This window comes from Colletotrichum fructicola, assembly GCF_000319635.2.
Source record: "Colletotrichum fructicola Nara gc5 chromosome Unknown KSG_Nara_v1_contig06, whole genome shotgun sequence".
Lineage (NCBI taxonomy): Eukaryota > Fungi > Ascomycota > Sordariomycetes > Glomerellales > Glomerellaceae > Colletotrichum > Colletotrichum fructicola.
This window is the reverse complement of record NW_027094056.1, coordinates 1,302,629-1,317,466: the sequence shown is the minus strand read 5'-3', so window position 1 is coordinate 1,317,466 and position 14,838 is coordinate 1,302,629. Positions and strand designations below refer to the sequence as shown.

The 14,838-nt window shown below is 57.0% G+C and overlaps 4 protein-coding genes across 4 annotated transcripts; 3 read left to right on the top strand and 1 right to left on the bottom strand.

Annotated features, from left to right (window-relative positions):
• Positions 1-2,756: 2,756 nt before the first annotated feature.
• On the top strand, positions 2,757-3,758 carry CGGC5_v010651 (Superoxide dismutase; the record flags this gene model as incomplete). The annotated part of the gene is made up of 4 exons (XM_032022728.2): positions 2,757-2,769; positions 3,173-3,352; positions 3,432-3,680; positions 3,736-3,758. The coding sequence occupies 4 exons, from the start codon at positions 2,757-2,759 to the stop codon at positions 3,756-3,758; spliced, it is 465 nt and encodes a 154-aa protein (XP_031880394.2).
• A 1,375-nt stretch (positions 3,759-5,133) lies between these two features.
• On the top strand, positions 5,134-7,797 carry snd1 (Staphylococcal nuclease domain-containing protein 1; the record flags this gene model as incomplete). The annotated part of the gene is made up of 1 exon (XM_032022729.1): positions 5,134-7,797. The coding sequence occupies one exon, from the start codon at positions 5,134-5,136 to the stop codon at positions 7,795-7,797; it is 2,664 nt and encodes an 887-aa protein (XP_031880393.1).
• A 2,390-nt stretch (positions 7,798-10,187) lies between these two features.
• Positions 10,188-11,441, top strand: CGGC5_v010649 (Transaldolase; the record flags this gene model as incomplete). Its single annotated transcript, XM_032022730.1, has 4 exons — positions 10,188-10,257; positions 10,419-10,702; positions 10,765-11,148; positions 11,205-11,441. The coding sequence occupies 4 exons, from the start codon at positions 10,188-10,190 to the stop codon at positions 11,439-11,441; spliced, it is 975 nt and encodes a 324-aa protein (XP_031880395.1).
• Positions 11,442-12,203: 762 nt separating this feature from the next.
• apaH (Bis(5'-nucleosyl)-tetraphosphatase, symmetrical) lies at positions 12,204-13,466 on the bottom strand (the record flags this gene model as incomplete). The annotated part of the gene is made up of 1 exon (XM_032022731.1): positions 12,204-13,466. One exon carries the CDS (start codon positions 13,464-13,466, stop codon positions 12,204-12,206), a length of 1,263 nt encoding a protein of 420 aa, XP_031880444.1.
• Between the last annotated feature and the right edge of the window lie 1,372 nt (positions 13,467-14,838).

The following is a 14,838-nucleotide window of genomic DNA, read 5'->3' as shown; positions in this document are numbered from 1 at the left end:
CACCTCACCTCCTCACCTTATTTCCCTCGGAACACTGCTGCTGCTTTCTTCACAGATCAGTTTCGTCCTTGCTTCTTCGACAGTGCTGACGACAGAACAGCTGTTGTCAACTCCTCTCACCCTGGTCATTGACCATTGGCCCTGAGTATCTGCGCCGAGTTCCCGGGCGGCCACCCCTCCTTCTTGGCTCCAACGTACCTCTCTCGCGAGTCTCATGGCTTCACAATGACGGGTGTCTCTCTGATTCCCCTACAGGGACTTCACCCTCCCTCCCCCTCCTCTCGTATTCCAACAAACCGCACAATTGGGCTGCTGCAGGCCCGTACCTTAGGTTTGATTGACCGGCCCTGGCCTCCTGGTCCTCGTCCTGCAGCACCTGTCCGCACATACGCACACACGCGCCGCGGCGCCCTGACCGCACGGAAAATTCCAACATCTCGGGGTCCCTGCCGGTGGGTATTTTAATCTGTAAAGATGGCTGCTAGGCTCTATGAGTTTAGCGAACCCCATTTCTCGTATCCTCGCCCACAGACGCCGACAAGGACCGTATATCGCGACCCGCGGGAGCTCTAGAAATGAACCCCCAAGCTTCGTTAAACGGTCGCTTAGCAATGCGAAAAAGGAAGGAGCACGCAATTCCCAGCTTCTTCGCTGGACTATTGGTTTTCATTTTCTCTCTTTTTTTCTGCGAGAATCTGTCCGTAAGGCCCTGTGCAAATGACAGTGGTTCGATGGAGCGGTACGGTGTGTCTCACTGATATGCGGATTTGAACGCTGTGAGATAGACGTCCTCGACAAGAACCGCAATTCCAACCCGCTTGCAGTCTAGGAATCCCCATAGGGCCCCTCGACCGTGCCCTGCAAACACCAAAGGGAAAGGGAAATCGTCGAACTCTTTGACACCACGTGTCCCTCCAGGATCGATCTTGGCCCCCGGTCCGCACGATGCGGCAGGCTTGGCCGGCCTCCTTATCCGTTTCTGTGCCTGTCGCTGGCTCTGCCAATGCCGAGAATCGTCCACCAGCCCATGCCTATTTTCCTCGAAATATAGAGCAATAATATCTTTTCGCTTTCGTACACTGGCCATCCTGAAGGTGGCCGCACATACCATCAATCCGGACGAGGTTCTGTGAGCCCGTTGTCTCACGCACCGCCCCGAGCCAGCAGTCTCGACAATCGAAGGCGATGGTTCCGTAGGGCTGACTGCATCTGAATGACACGGCGCGCGGCGGGATTGGGTCTCCGCACCCGTCAGCCTGCCCCCCGGCCAGCAAATGCCCGACTTAAACTCGTTGGGGGTTCATCCTTTATGCAGGAGAGACAGCGGGCACCCTACGTGCTTCAAGTTTGTTCCAGCTGCAACCGCCCTCGTCCGTTGTCCGGACTGTGAACCTCTGGGCTTCGTTCCCTCCACGACTTGTAGAGAAAGCGATCAGTCGACTTCCAAACAACATAATTTGACCAGTTGCCGCTCGTTCCGGAGGTCTGCCGGAAAGTGAAGCTGATGGCCAAAACAGCCAAGTAACATTGCTGAAGCATGTCCAAGCTTTCAGATGCTTTGCAACCAAACCATCTTGACATGAGCCCAATCGGTTTGCATCGTATCGGCAGTCGCTCATTTACAACGATGATGTCAACGACATGATATCTCGACATAAGCCCCGCCAGCCCGCTATATGGCCAAAGCTTCATGCTAGCCCGTCGTGCATTGTCCATGAAGCTCTCAATTATTACCAGCTTTGTCGTGTGATGCTGGCATCTTGCTGATCAAGTGCCGGGCAGAACCCTGCTACTGCTGCTGCGGCACAGATATTCTGCTTTGTGAGAGGCTCAGCAACGAGGTGCTGCAGAGTGAATGCCCGCGGTTGTCGTGTCGTAAGTTCACAGCAGCATAACCGAATCATCGGATGCCTCCCGTAATTCTCACCCAGCCACCCGGCATTCGCGGGGCAACTACCGCTGGTGCTGACGCCTCGCTGTCGGCGGCGGATCGCCTTAAACCAAATCGCCGGTCCGGCTCAAGCCATGGTTAGGAGGGGTATTGCGTGCCTAGCGACCTCCACACCTCAAAGGCGGGATCGCATCGCGGAGAAATGTCCTCTCCGCGCTCCGTGCAGAGCTGTCCGAGAATCGGCTCTCCCACGAACGGCGCCTGATGCCTCTTCTGTCGGCTCATATGACGGAGCTCGTGCTTCGCTGGTGGCCTGCCGCCGCGAAGCTATTTGGTCGTCTTTATGTGGCATTGCAGCTGCCATTTGTAATCACGTCGCGGTACCCCAGGCAGAGCAAGCCAACCAGCTCTCACCAATGGCCAATGAGAATCCACTTTCCTCACCATGACGGCGATGAGATAATGTCGATGCTGCTCTGAAAGCGGGGCAACACAGCTTCCCCCCACCATGAAATCCCACTGGCAGTGAATGGAAGCTGTACAGCGCGGTTTGGCTTGGTTGTTGCAGAGACGGAGGGGCGAGCTGTCCCTCGGAATTCCGAATTGTTCCTCTCCATTCCCAATTCGATGCTGGAGGGGGAGAGGAGAAGAGATGGCGGCCCCCATTGGATGTCACAGACTTTGTGCAAGCTTGTGCCGGCCCGCCCGCCTCTCTGTGCTTTCACTGTTCCGTCGGTCTCTCCTGCCTTTCTTCCCCTCTTTACCTCTGAACCTTCGTCATTCTTCTCCTCAATCACTATCGATTGAATATCACAATCACAAACAACACCCAACCTCAAGAAAAACAAATTTAAAATCAGTCAAAATGGTCAAGGCTGGTAAGTTGAACACCCTTTATACCAGGACACACACTCCATTTTCTTCCCCTAGTGCAGAGCAGCGGCGCTGGGATGGAGGGGTAACGCAGTCCAACCATCCAATTTGCGCTGGATTGAGCGGGTTTTTGCACGATTCCTGCTGAGCAAACACCCTGATGGCTCCGCGACATGGCCACGACTGGGAGCAGCTTGCCGCTGGCCAATCTTCAGCCTCGAACGATCTCCATCCTCTTCGTCCCTTGCGTCGTTGCTCTGCGATCCGTTTGGCCCGAATTGAGAAGCTCCCGTCGTTCCCGTCGTGGGGAAGCCGGGATGCTGCGTTCCTCTTGGGGGAGGACGGGCATGGGGGGAATATGATGAACCGGTCGATCAGAATCAGCTTTGCTAACCTTGATGGCCACAGTCTGCGTCGTCCGTGGTGACTCCAAGGTCACCGGCTCCATCGTCTTCGAGCAGGAGTCCGAGTCTGCCCCTACCAAGATCACCTGGGACATCAGCGGCAACGACGCCAACGCCAAGCGTGGCATGCACATCCACACCTTCGGTGACAACACCAACGGCTGCACCTCCGCCGGCCCTCACTGTAAGTCGGCATACAATGTTACCCGGCGCTCGCCTGAAAATGCGGCACAGTTTGCTGACCACATGGCCGTATCTATCAGTCAACCCCCACAACAAGACTCACGGCGCTCCCGAGGACTCCAACCGCCACGTCGGTGACCTCGGCAACATCGAGACCGACGCCAACGGCAACTCCAAGGGCACCGTCACTGACTCCCACGTCAAGCTGATCGGCCCCGAGTCCGTCATCGGCCGCACTATCGTTGTCCACGGCGGCACCGACGACCTCGGCAAGGGCGACAACGAGGAGTCCCTCAAGACCGGCAACGCTGGTCCCCGTCCCGCTTGCGGTATGTGCCCACGAATAGTTCTCTTGAAGATGACAAAAGCTAACAATCCTGCCAGGTGTCATTGGTATCTCCAACTAAGTCTATAGTAACTAAGCTAGCTTTGCTGGATACACTACGTCCCGAGGCGGAGTTTGAGAGTAGCCAAACCATCAGGGGTCTTTCTCAACTCGATACCAGAGCTGTAGTGACGGAGTCTAGGCTTTGAAAATGTAGTCTCGGGCTAAGTGTCCAAAATACCTCTTGCAATAAACAAAAATCACCGTAAAAGCTGGTCGCGTGAACGTGTAGCTATTTAGCCATGTCCTCTGCGGGTAAACAAAGCGACGAAGGTGACAAGTAAACCATAGCCAATATGAACAAGAGGTACCACTAAGAGCAAGAGTTGTCATGGCATCATGATAGCTTCCTGCCCACATAGCAGAACTCATGCAGTGCCTGAAGTTCTCGGAACGGAGGTGGGGGCATGGTCCTTGCGCTGTGAGGGGTAAAGGATGACGTGAACACCATCAATGTTGACATGATTCTGAAGTATCTCTTAGCTAAGGCCTCAGTGCTGGTCCTGCACTACTCGTGGGGTTTTGGCAACCTTCATGGGGAGCCCAGAGACATCCAGAAGGCAGATAGGACGCTGTGTCGGTGCATCCCGAGCAGACATGGAACTACTAAATTGACTGCAGCTTCCATTCACCAGCTGTTGAGGGGTCTCAGCTGGGGCGGTCAGTCTGGGGTGAGACGCTTCAGGGAGAAGCTGCGTGGCTGCCCCCTAGCAGCCCCCCGAAAGCCAGCACCAAGAACAGCAGTACCTTACCTAAGGTCGCCTCAACCCCGCTCTCGTCTAGCCGGCCGTAGATGCTACTGGCCGCCGGCTGCCTGCTACCCCTGTCGTCGGGTGGTCCCTGAACCTCCTTTCCCCACACTGCCTGCTCGAGACCGGCCGAAATTGAGGCAAGCTGTCAAAAAGGCGGTACGATTGTCGAACGTTCATCGAACAGTCGCCTTTCCGTACTCTTTCCTCCCACTCTCCCCCTCCGAAAAACATCACAACATCCCTCTCTCTATTCTCCATTTTCTATAGTAAGTCCATGATTTCTGTTTTGTCCCCATTGGTGCTCCTAGCTAGCTTCTGGATGCTGTTCATGGAAGCTACTGCTGGCTGCCGCGCGACCTGCGTCTACCCACGTGAGCTTCTTGAAGCCCCATCTCGAACAAACAGCCACGATTTCGTTGAGTGTTTTGGTTCCAAGACCAGACCATCAAGCTCTTTCGGTCCGCAATTTTCATGCGGACATCATTCGAAAGCTGCTTGTTCTGCCGTTTTGGAACAATTGCCTGCCAATGTCTAAGACGACAGGGACGAGACATGGAAACGGTCACTGCAAACAGCTCGAAAGAACAATGCGCTAATCAGCACAGTTTACCTCCCAGTATCCCAGCCGCTTCTTGATCGCCCATTATGTCGAAAACTTTCTTCGCCAAGGTCAAGAGCGTGCTGAGCGGCGACACTCTGGTTCTTACCGCCCCGAACAACCCCAAAGCCGAGAAGACCGTCTCCCTCGCCTACGTCAGCGCGCCCCGCCTGAGCAAGGATGGCGACGAGCCCTATGCCTTCCAGTCAAGAGAATTCCTCAGAGAACTTGTCGTCGGCAAGCAGATTCAGTGCACAGTAGTATACCAAGTAAACTCTGGCCGCGAATTTGTCTCTGCTCTCCTCTCCCGCGATGGTCCCTCCCTTCCCGATGAGGCCATCAAGGCTGGCTGGCTCAAGGTCAGGGAAGAGGCAGGCCGCAAGGACGACGACGAGACGGTCCTCGCCCGCATCGACAACCTGCGCCAACTGGAGAGCGACGCCAAGGACCAGGGCAAGGGTCTCTGGGCTGGCACTGGTGGCAGCATCGAGGTCCAGAACGACCTCGGCGGCCCCGACTTCATGAAGCAATGGAAGGGCAAGACCGTCGATGGTATCGTCGAACGTGTTCTCAGCGGAGACCGTTTGCTCGTGCGACTTCTGCTTTCGGATAAGAAGCACGTGCAGGTCATGACGCTCCTTGCCGGAGTCCGTAGTCCCTCCACCGAGCGAACGGTTCAATCCACTGGCCAGACCCAGCCTGCGGAGGAGTTTGGCAACGAGGCTAAGAGCTTCGTCGAGGAGAGACTGCTTCAGCGCCGCGTCAAGGTCGACATCGTTGGCGCCAGCGCCCAGGGCCAGCTCGTTGCTGCTCTTATTCACCCCAACGGCAACAAGAACATCGCCGAGTTCCTCCTGCAAGAGGGTCTGGCGAGATGCAACGACTTCCACTCCACAATGCTCGGCGAGAAGATGGCTGCCCTGCGCGCTGCCGAGAAGGCCGCCCAGGACAAGAAGCTTCGCCTGCACCAGCACCACGTCGCCAAGGCTGGCGGCTCTCAATCAGACATGATCGTTGCCAAGATCATTGGTGCCGATACCATTATCGTCCGTAACAAGGCCGGCACTACGGAGAAGCGCATCAACCTCAGCAGTGTCCGCGGTCCCCGCACTAATGAGCCCTCAGAGGCTCCCTACAGGGACGAGGCGAAGGAGTTCCTTCGCAAGAAGGTCATTGGCAAGCACGTCCACGTTACCATTGACGGATCCAAGCCTGCTCAAGACGGCTTCGAGGCCCGTGATGTTGCGACCGTCACCGAGAAGGGCAAGAACATTGGCCTTATCCTTGTCGAGGAGGGTTACGCCACCGTTATCCGTCATCGCAAGGACGACACCGACCGCGCCTCCAACTACGACGAGCTCCTTGCTGCTCAGGAGAAGGCCAAGGAAGAGAAGAAGGGTATCTGGTCCGGCAAGGCCCCTAAGCTCAAGCAGTGGGTCGACGCTTCCGAGTCTGTACAGAAGGCCAAGATCCAGCTGGCCACCCTGCAACGCCAGAAGAAGGTTCCTGCCATTGTCGACTTTGTCAAGTCTGGTTCCCGCTTCACCGTTCTCATTCCCCGCGAGGGAGTGAAGCTCACCCTGGTTCTTGGTGGTGTCCGCGCTCCTCGCGCCCCCGGTCCCCGTGGCGAGAAGGGTGAGGAGTTCGGCGCGGAGGCTGCTGACCTTGCAAACCGCCGCCTGAACCAGCGTGATGTCGAGGTTGACATTTACGACATCGACAAGGTTGGTGGATACATCGGTGACTTGTACGTTAACCGTGAGAGCTTCGCCAAGATCCTGGTTGAGGAGGGTCTTGCCTCCGTCCACGCCTACTCTGCTGAGAAGTCCGGAAACGCCCACGAACTCTTCGCGGCGGAGAAGAAGGCCAAGGAGGGCCGCAAGGGCCTGTGGCACAGCTGGGACCCCTCCCAGGACGAGGAGGAGGAGGCTGTCGCTGTTGAGACCACCACCAACGACACCCCTGAGGCTTACGATAACAAGCCCAAGGACTACCGCGACGTTGTCATCACCAACATTGATGGCAACGGCAAGATCAAGATCCAGGAGATTGGCAAGGGCACTGCCGCTCTTACCACTCTGATGAACGACTTCAAGAAGTTCCACTTGGACTCGAAGAACGCGAAGCCCATCAGCGACTCCCCCAAGACTGGTGACTTTGTCGCCGCCAAGTTCTCTGCTGACGGCCAGTGGTACCGTGCCCGTATCCGCTCCAACGACCGCGCGGCGAAGGTGGCCGAAGTCGTCTACATTGACTACGGCAACACGGAAAAGCAGCCCTGGTCTAAGCTCCGTCCTCTGGACCAGGCCCAGTTCACCACCCAGAAGCTCAAGGCTCAGGCCATTGACGCCTCGCTGTCATTCCTCCAGCTGCCCAACGCCCCTCACTACCTCGAGGATTCCATTGGCTTCCTTGCGGAGCTCACTGAGGGCAGAGAGTTGGTTGCCAGCTTCGACTTTGTCGACACCAAGGAGAACTTGAGCTACATTACTCTGTTTGACTACAACGCCAGCGACAAGAAGCCTGGCCCGAACGACTCGCTCAACAAGGAGGTCGTCGCGAACGGCATGGCCATGGTGCCCAAGAAGCTCAAGGCTTGGGAGCGCAGCAGTCAACACGCCGCTTACCTGAAGCATCTGAAGGAGGTTGAGGCACAGGCTAAGGAGGAGAGGCTAGGCATGTGGGAGTACGGCGACATCACCGAGGACTAAGGGATTGTGATACCAAAGGAAAAGGAGGAGGCTGTTTAGGGAAAAGTCATACATAATATGCAATAGCGTTAATGAAGCACAACGCACGTGGCCAAACGAAGCCCTTGTTTTTATTCGCATTCAGCCTCATTTTCCCTCCCCCTCTTGATCACGGCGAGCGAGTGCTGCGGTGTGGATTTCCGAAGGTAACGGGACTCTGCAGCGTTCCTCGGGGTTACGTAACGTGGAGCCCCCGGTGCGCGGAAGTCGCATGTCGCGCAAGTTGGCGGTCGGGATCGTCGGCCGGTCGGTTCAATGTTCCATGGCATACACCCCTGCCATGCCCCCCACCACTCAGCCACTCGGCGGGAAACTGGAAGCACGCCGCCCTGCAGGCGAGCGGGCTGTCCGCGCTGCGGCTGACGGGGGGTGGAGGAAAGTGGTGGTGGTGGGAGATGGAATGTCAGAGAATACCGAGACCCGGAGTTTCCTGATACGTGACGTGGACTTGGCGACGACTTGCTGCTGTTGTTGCTGGCTGGACCTCTGATCTGATCTGACATTGGCGCGGCACAGACTCGCTCACCTTTCCCAAAGATTTTTGCAGCGCATATGACTGTGAAGAGATATCATTTTGCCGCTTGGCCCTTACTGGATGCGGGTTTTGGGTGTGGTTTAGCTGTTTGATCCGAGGCCTTTTGTTGCACAAATGTCGATGGCTGACTGAGGGCCACGCAGCAGCCTCATTTTACACTGTAAATAGCGCAATGAGATACAACAGCATCTCCAGCGTCTGTCGTCTGCATGGGGAACGTCGGATAGCGAGCAGGGTGCAGCATGCTCATTCTTTATCTCTCGCGGAAACAGCGAGAGGACCAAAATAAAAAAGGGAACGGGACCCAACAACGTGATGTCATAAGAGTGGTTCGGAATGACATCAACTGTGGCTATTTTGCTGTTGCTGCAGACTGCGTAGTGGCCTGTGCAGAAAAAGACAGCCTTGAAGATATGTAGCGAGACCAAGGTCCCAAGGCTGTGTGATAAGTGATGGTGGTTTGTCCATGCGTTTTTTTTCTCGCTCTCTCTCTCTACCGGATAAATCTCTGTTGAACGAGGCATGGATGGAGACCCCTCCCTCCTCGCATCGAGGCTTGTTGACTACACCTGAGAAAAAAAGGTCGCTCGGCTAAACCACGTGTCCGATGTCGCCTTACCGTTGGCCCAAGACGCGAGGGCGAGCGAGAGCATGAAAGGAAACGAGGCAAAGCTCGCCGGGCCACGGACTTTAACCCGGCAGCTGCGGGAGCGCAGCTTGCGTTCTCGTTGCCAGCGCAATTTTTGCGGTGATATTTTCCGCATATTGTAAGCACCCAGAGCACGGATTATGTCAGCTCTAGAGGCCCTTTATTCTCCTGGCAGGCCGTTTTGTCACTTTTCTCCGACGCCAGAGACGAGGTAAAATCCGATACAACTCGCGACAAGGCCGAACAAGCGCAGGGTGCCCCGGTCCCGCCTCTTGGTTTTGTGAATATGGAACATGGCTGCTGCAACAGCAACGCCGTAGTCAAGCCGTTATGTGTACTGCAAGACTGCAGAAGAGCAGCCCGTTGCTGCGTCAGGGACCCGGCGGCGGGTATTCTGCGAAGTTTGGAGGTCACGGAATACTGGGGGTATGACGCCGATTCTGGGTCATGGAGGGGCAAAACTGCTTCGAATGGGGCCCGAGTTACCTCTTGCTACCTGGACTCATTACTCGACGGCCCGTTGGGAAACTTGGATGAAGGAGCGGTTGTATGTATGATGTGCTCCTGAATCAGGTCTCACCGAAGGAAAAAGAGAGAGAGACAGAGTCGAGGGCCTCTTTGATTGTCTGCTCACCGTATCATGAGATGACCCAGGCCTCGAGACGATGAGGGGTTGCCGTTGCCGTTGCTGTGCGAGAAAAGCGCTGGGGAATCAAGGTGCAGCAGGAGCAGCGTGTTGCAGGGAGAAGGGGTGGAACACGGAGGGAGGCGGGAGGAGGGACCCCGCTCTCCCAATAATTGTTGCTGAATTGGCCGGAGCACTGGAGTCCGGGGCCTTGCCTCCACCGTCTTGACTGTCATGTCCCGTCAACACTGAAGTCTGAACCGCTAGAGGGGCACTACCACCGCTAATTGCTCGTTCCCATCCCATCTCCCATAGGTTTGGTGCTCTCTCAGTGCTGGGCAGGTATCAGCGTTCTGCTGCTGTTCCTCAATTTTTTGCAGCCACTTCACTCGTGCATGCACCCCCAGAGTGTGGGTCTAAGCTCAACCAAAAGTCTATATATATGTAAATACCTCCACTGCGACTACACATTATCCCACCTCTTGCATCTCGTCACGTCTCTCAATCCCTCTCGATTTGAATGATCAATCAAACAATCCAAAATGTCTACCTCTCTCGATCAGCTTAAGGCCACCGGCACCGTCGTTGTCTCCGACTCCGGCGACTTCGCCTGTAAGTTACACCGTCGTCACCCCGCCATCGTTACCCCTCCATCCCCCCCAACCGTGGCCGGACACACGCTCCTCGCCAGATGAGCTATTTTTCTTATTGCCGCCTCCCGGAACACGAACGCAATACTCAAAGCAAAAGCTGACCGCATTCCCAATTGATAGCCATCGCCAAGTACAAGCCCCAGGATGCCACCACCAACCCCTCCCTCATCCTCGCCGCCTCCAAGAAGCCCGAGTACGCCAAGCTGATTGACGAGGCCGTCGCCTTCGCCAAGAAGCAGGGTGGCTCCGTCGACCAGCAGGTCGATGCTGCCCTCGACGCCCTCCTCGTCGAGTTCGGCAAGGAGATCCTCAAGGTCGTCCCCGGCAAGGTTTCCACCGAGGTTGACGCCCGCTTCTCCTTCGACACCAAGGCCTCCGTCGACAAGGCCCTCCGCATCATCGAGGTACGTTTCTTTGTCCCTCTGTGTCTGGCACCGTGCAATCGGATTCTAACAAAGAGAAACAGCTCTACAAGCAGCAGGGCATCGACAAGGAGCGTGTCCTGATCAAGATCGCCTCCACCTGGGAGGGTATCAAGGCCGCCGAGATCCTCCAGCGCGACCACGGCATCAACACTAACCTCACCCTCATGTTCTCCATCGTCCAGGCCATCGCTGCCGCCGAGGCCGGTGCCTACCTCATCTCTCCCTTCGTCGGCCGCATCCTCGACTGGTACAAGGCCGCCACCAAGAAGGAGTACTCCAAGGAGGAGGACCCCGGTGTCAAGTCCGTTGAGACCATCTTCAACTACTACAAGAAGTACGGCTACAAGACCATCGTCATGGGTGCCTCTTTCCGCAACACTGGCGAGATCACCGAGCTTGCCGGCTGCGACTACCTGACCATCTCCGTACGTCCCATCCCTGTCACGTTACTCATCCACAACCCAACTAACACATTCTCCAGCCCAACCTGCTTGAGGAGCTCCTCAACTCCGACGCTCCCGTCCCCAAGAAGCTCGACGCCTCCAAGGCCGCCTCCCTCGACATCGAGAAGAAGGCTTACATCAACGACGAGTCCCTCTTCCGCTTCGACTTCAACGAGGAGCAGATGGCTGTCGAGAAGCTCCGCGAGGGTATCTCCAAGTTCGCTGCCGACGCCGAGACCCTCAAGGGCATCATCAAGGCCAAGGTCCAGGCATAAATTGTCACAATACCCCAAAAGGAGTGAGCACGCCGAGGAGAGAAAGGAAAGGTGTAACTGGTGCGAGGAGGCAAATTACCCAAATCATGACGTGAGAATGACTTAATGAGACGGATACACACACCCATGGATACAACAGAGGCAAAAAGGGGAAGGCCATATTGTTGAGAGGGCGGGCGGTGGATGAATGATATCTTAGAGCGAAGGCAAACATAGCACAAAATCCCGAGATAGATTGCTTGGTTACCGAACCTCTGCGCCCAGCTCTCCGACGAGCTCTTGTGTGTAATCTGACATTTTCCTGCCAAGTATATTAGCCGTGATCTAGGATTGGGTATCTGAGTGTGTTGATATTGCATGAACATATACAAGTCCGCCTCGGCATGTTCTCGCAAACTTTCAGCAGACCAGGTTGTTGTTCACTTGCACGCATGTCAAACGGCACAGAATCTAAGCCATCAAGTGAAAGTCGAAAACGCCAATGGTATTACTATGTTCATTAGGATAAGAGCGGGTTTTCCGCCCGTCTTGTCATGACACCCATTTATACAATCCATTCCCCCAGCCCGTCCGGGCCTGATGGGAGTTCTGTCTCTAATTCTCTCTCTACCTGCCTCTCCATCGCGGAGGAGCACAGAGAACGTTTGTTTCTTTTTGCCTTCGTTGATATGCCTTTCCACGCATGCTAATTTTGCTTCTCTTTACTTTCTTCCTCTTCGCCTGCTCTGTCCAGGGCACACCGCACACACAAACAAGCCGTCATCACCTGCTCTTCTCCTTCTTGCTCTTCTTGTCCTCCTTCTTGCACTTGATGCTCTTCACCTCGTGCTTGACGCCCTCCGCCGTCGCCTCGATGACCAGCGCGCTCAGCTCCCCGCCGTTAACGCAGCCCGAGTCGAGGCCGAAGGTGTACTTGTCGATGTTGAGGCCCTTCTTCGAGTCGTGGCCGTAGGCGACGGCGGTGCGGGGCTCGTTCTCGGGCAGGCTCTTCTGGTGCTTGTTCCAGGCCTTGGGCCAGCTGCTGGAGCCGTCGCGGCGGTCGGTGGGCACGGCGATGACGCGGTCGTCGGGCTTGCGGCGGCGCTCGTGCTCCTGCTCGATCATGTTGTCGGTGATGCCCGGCGCGGCGGTGTGCGTCTTGCGGTACTCCTCGAGGGCGTTCTTGGCTTCTTGGCGGCGAAGCTCCTCGCGCGGGTAGACGAGGCCGCGCATGTTCATGACGGCCCAGGGGTCCTGGGACTTGAGGGCGAGGCCGGGAACGAGGCCGGCGTGGACGACGACGAGGTTGCCGAGGGACTCGATGGTGCCGGCGTCGAGGATGACGGGGAGGGTGGAGAGCCAGTCGATGTGCTTCTTGGAGAGGGATTTGGCGGTGGCGCGCTCGGCGGAGTCGCCGTGCGGGAAGACGGGGAGCTCGAGGTCGTCGTCGGTGTCTTCGTCGGGGTTCTCGTCGTTGTCTTCGTTAGAGGCGGCGGGGCCGTCGACAGGGTTGCCGTGGGCGTCCTCGTCGGCGACGTGGGTCTTCTTCATGTTGCGGTGGGCGAGGAGGACGCGATCCTCGTGGTTGCCGCGGACGGCGGAGGCGCCGAGGCGCATGGCGAGATCGACGACGCCGCGGGAGTCGGGGCCCTTGTTGACCATGTCGCCGGCCAGGACGAGGTGGTCGCCGCGGGCGGTGTCGAAGGCGAGGTCGGCGAGGAGGGCGTCGAGGGAGGCGCGCATGCCGTGGACGTCGCCGACGATGACGAGGCGGCGGCCAGGGTTCGTGCGGGAGGGGACATGGCGGTCGGGGAGGGTGGTGATGTGGACGGAGAGGTCGGTGAAGCCCGGCCGGGCGGTCTCACCGTAGGACATGGGCGCGTCCGCGGGCGAGGGTTTCGGTTGAGGTTTGGACTGCTGGCGGCGGATGGAGGGGAGGTCGAAGGAGGCGAGGCGGGCGGCGGCGAGGAAGAGGGTCGTGATGATGAAGAAGGCCGCTATCAGGATGAGGCCGCGCCGCGGGCGGGACGGGGCTGGGAAAGACATGTTGGGTGTCTCGGGGTGTGCGTGTTTCCCCTGGGCCGGTGGTTCTTTTCGGCGGGAGTGTAGGCTTTGGCGGAGACGTCAGAGTCGTTCCTCCTCCTGACGAATGTGCAGGTTGGCAGAAGAGGAGGGTTAGGGATTTCGAGGTTGAGGCTCGGTTTGGGTTTGGTGAGGGTGAAGCCTTCCCGTGCGTAGGACCGAGCTAAAGGGGCAAGCTTCGTTTCGGGTGGCTGTTTTCCCTCGGGGCGGCCGACCGTTGAGATTGAATCTGGGTTTAGATCGCCTCTGGCTTCGTGTGCCTTATCCCAACGTCGTGGTTTAGGTTGGGGGAAAAGCGTAAATGGTGCCGATGAAGCCGGGACGGAGGAGGGTCGGGGGCGGGAGCGGCGCGCGGGTGGGAACAGATGGGATTTTGAGTTGGGTTCCCTCTTTGCCTCTTATCGGATGCGCTTCCTTCCAGGGGGTTGGTTGGTTGGGTGGATTAGGTTATCGTGAAGGCAAAGGGATTGATGTGTGGTCTGGGGCCATATCAAGGAGGTCTGTCGTCGTAATCGTTCGTTAAACCCAGGCGTTTCCGCTTTATTGACCTGGGTTTGGGAAAGGATGAAAATAGACGGCGCGCGGGAGGGCGGGGGAACGTGAGAAAAGGACAGGCGCGAGGAGAATGAAAGACAGGTGCAAAAAATAAAGACTACCTCCCAGGCCAAAGGAAAAAGAGGAGGAGGAGTAAGACCAAAAAACCGAGATGCCGTGCAGCAGATTTCGCCAAGGAGAAGAAGGCGGCCGGAGAGCGAATGCCAAAAAAAAAATGATGTGGTGCTCCTTCCTGCTGCTGACATTCTGGATTTGGATAATACGGGGCGCAGGGCCAAGGGGCGTGGAGGGGGTCGCTGCCGCGCTGCTCGCTGTTTACGAACAGCCAAGGGGAGCATTTTGGTGGTAGACTGGGAAAGTCGGCACGCGACGTGGCATGCGACCCCTGTCGTTTCCCGCTGGGCGGTCCGTCAGCGGCGTGTCGACGTCCTCTCCCCAGTCGACCAGTGTCGCTACTGCGTGAAATGCGCTGTAGCCTGTGGAGGATTCGCAACTGGTCTCGCCCAGCCCGGTCTGATTGGTTCGGGGACGTGATTGCGGCGGGGCGGAAGCGAGCTGGGGGAAAGGGATGTGGTGGATAGGAAGGAACGGATGGGAATTGGGGACTTCCTCTGCTCCAAGATTCCTCGCCTTTTTCGACAGCGACTTTGCTGGGTTCGTCACCGATGATGGGGAATCGGCCCCGGTGCTTAATTTTTCTGCCTTTCGATAATCAACTGCCAAGATAACTCAATTCGTCTTGTGGAGGCTGTAGAAAGCTGGTCCCTATCGCAAACGATCT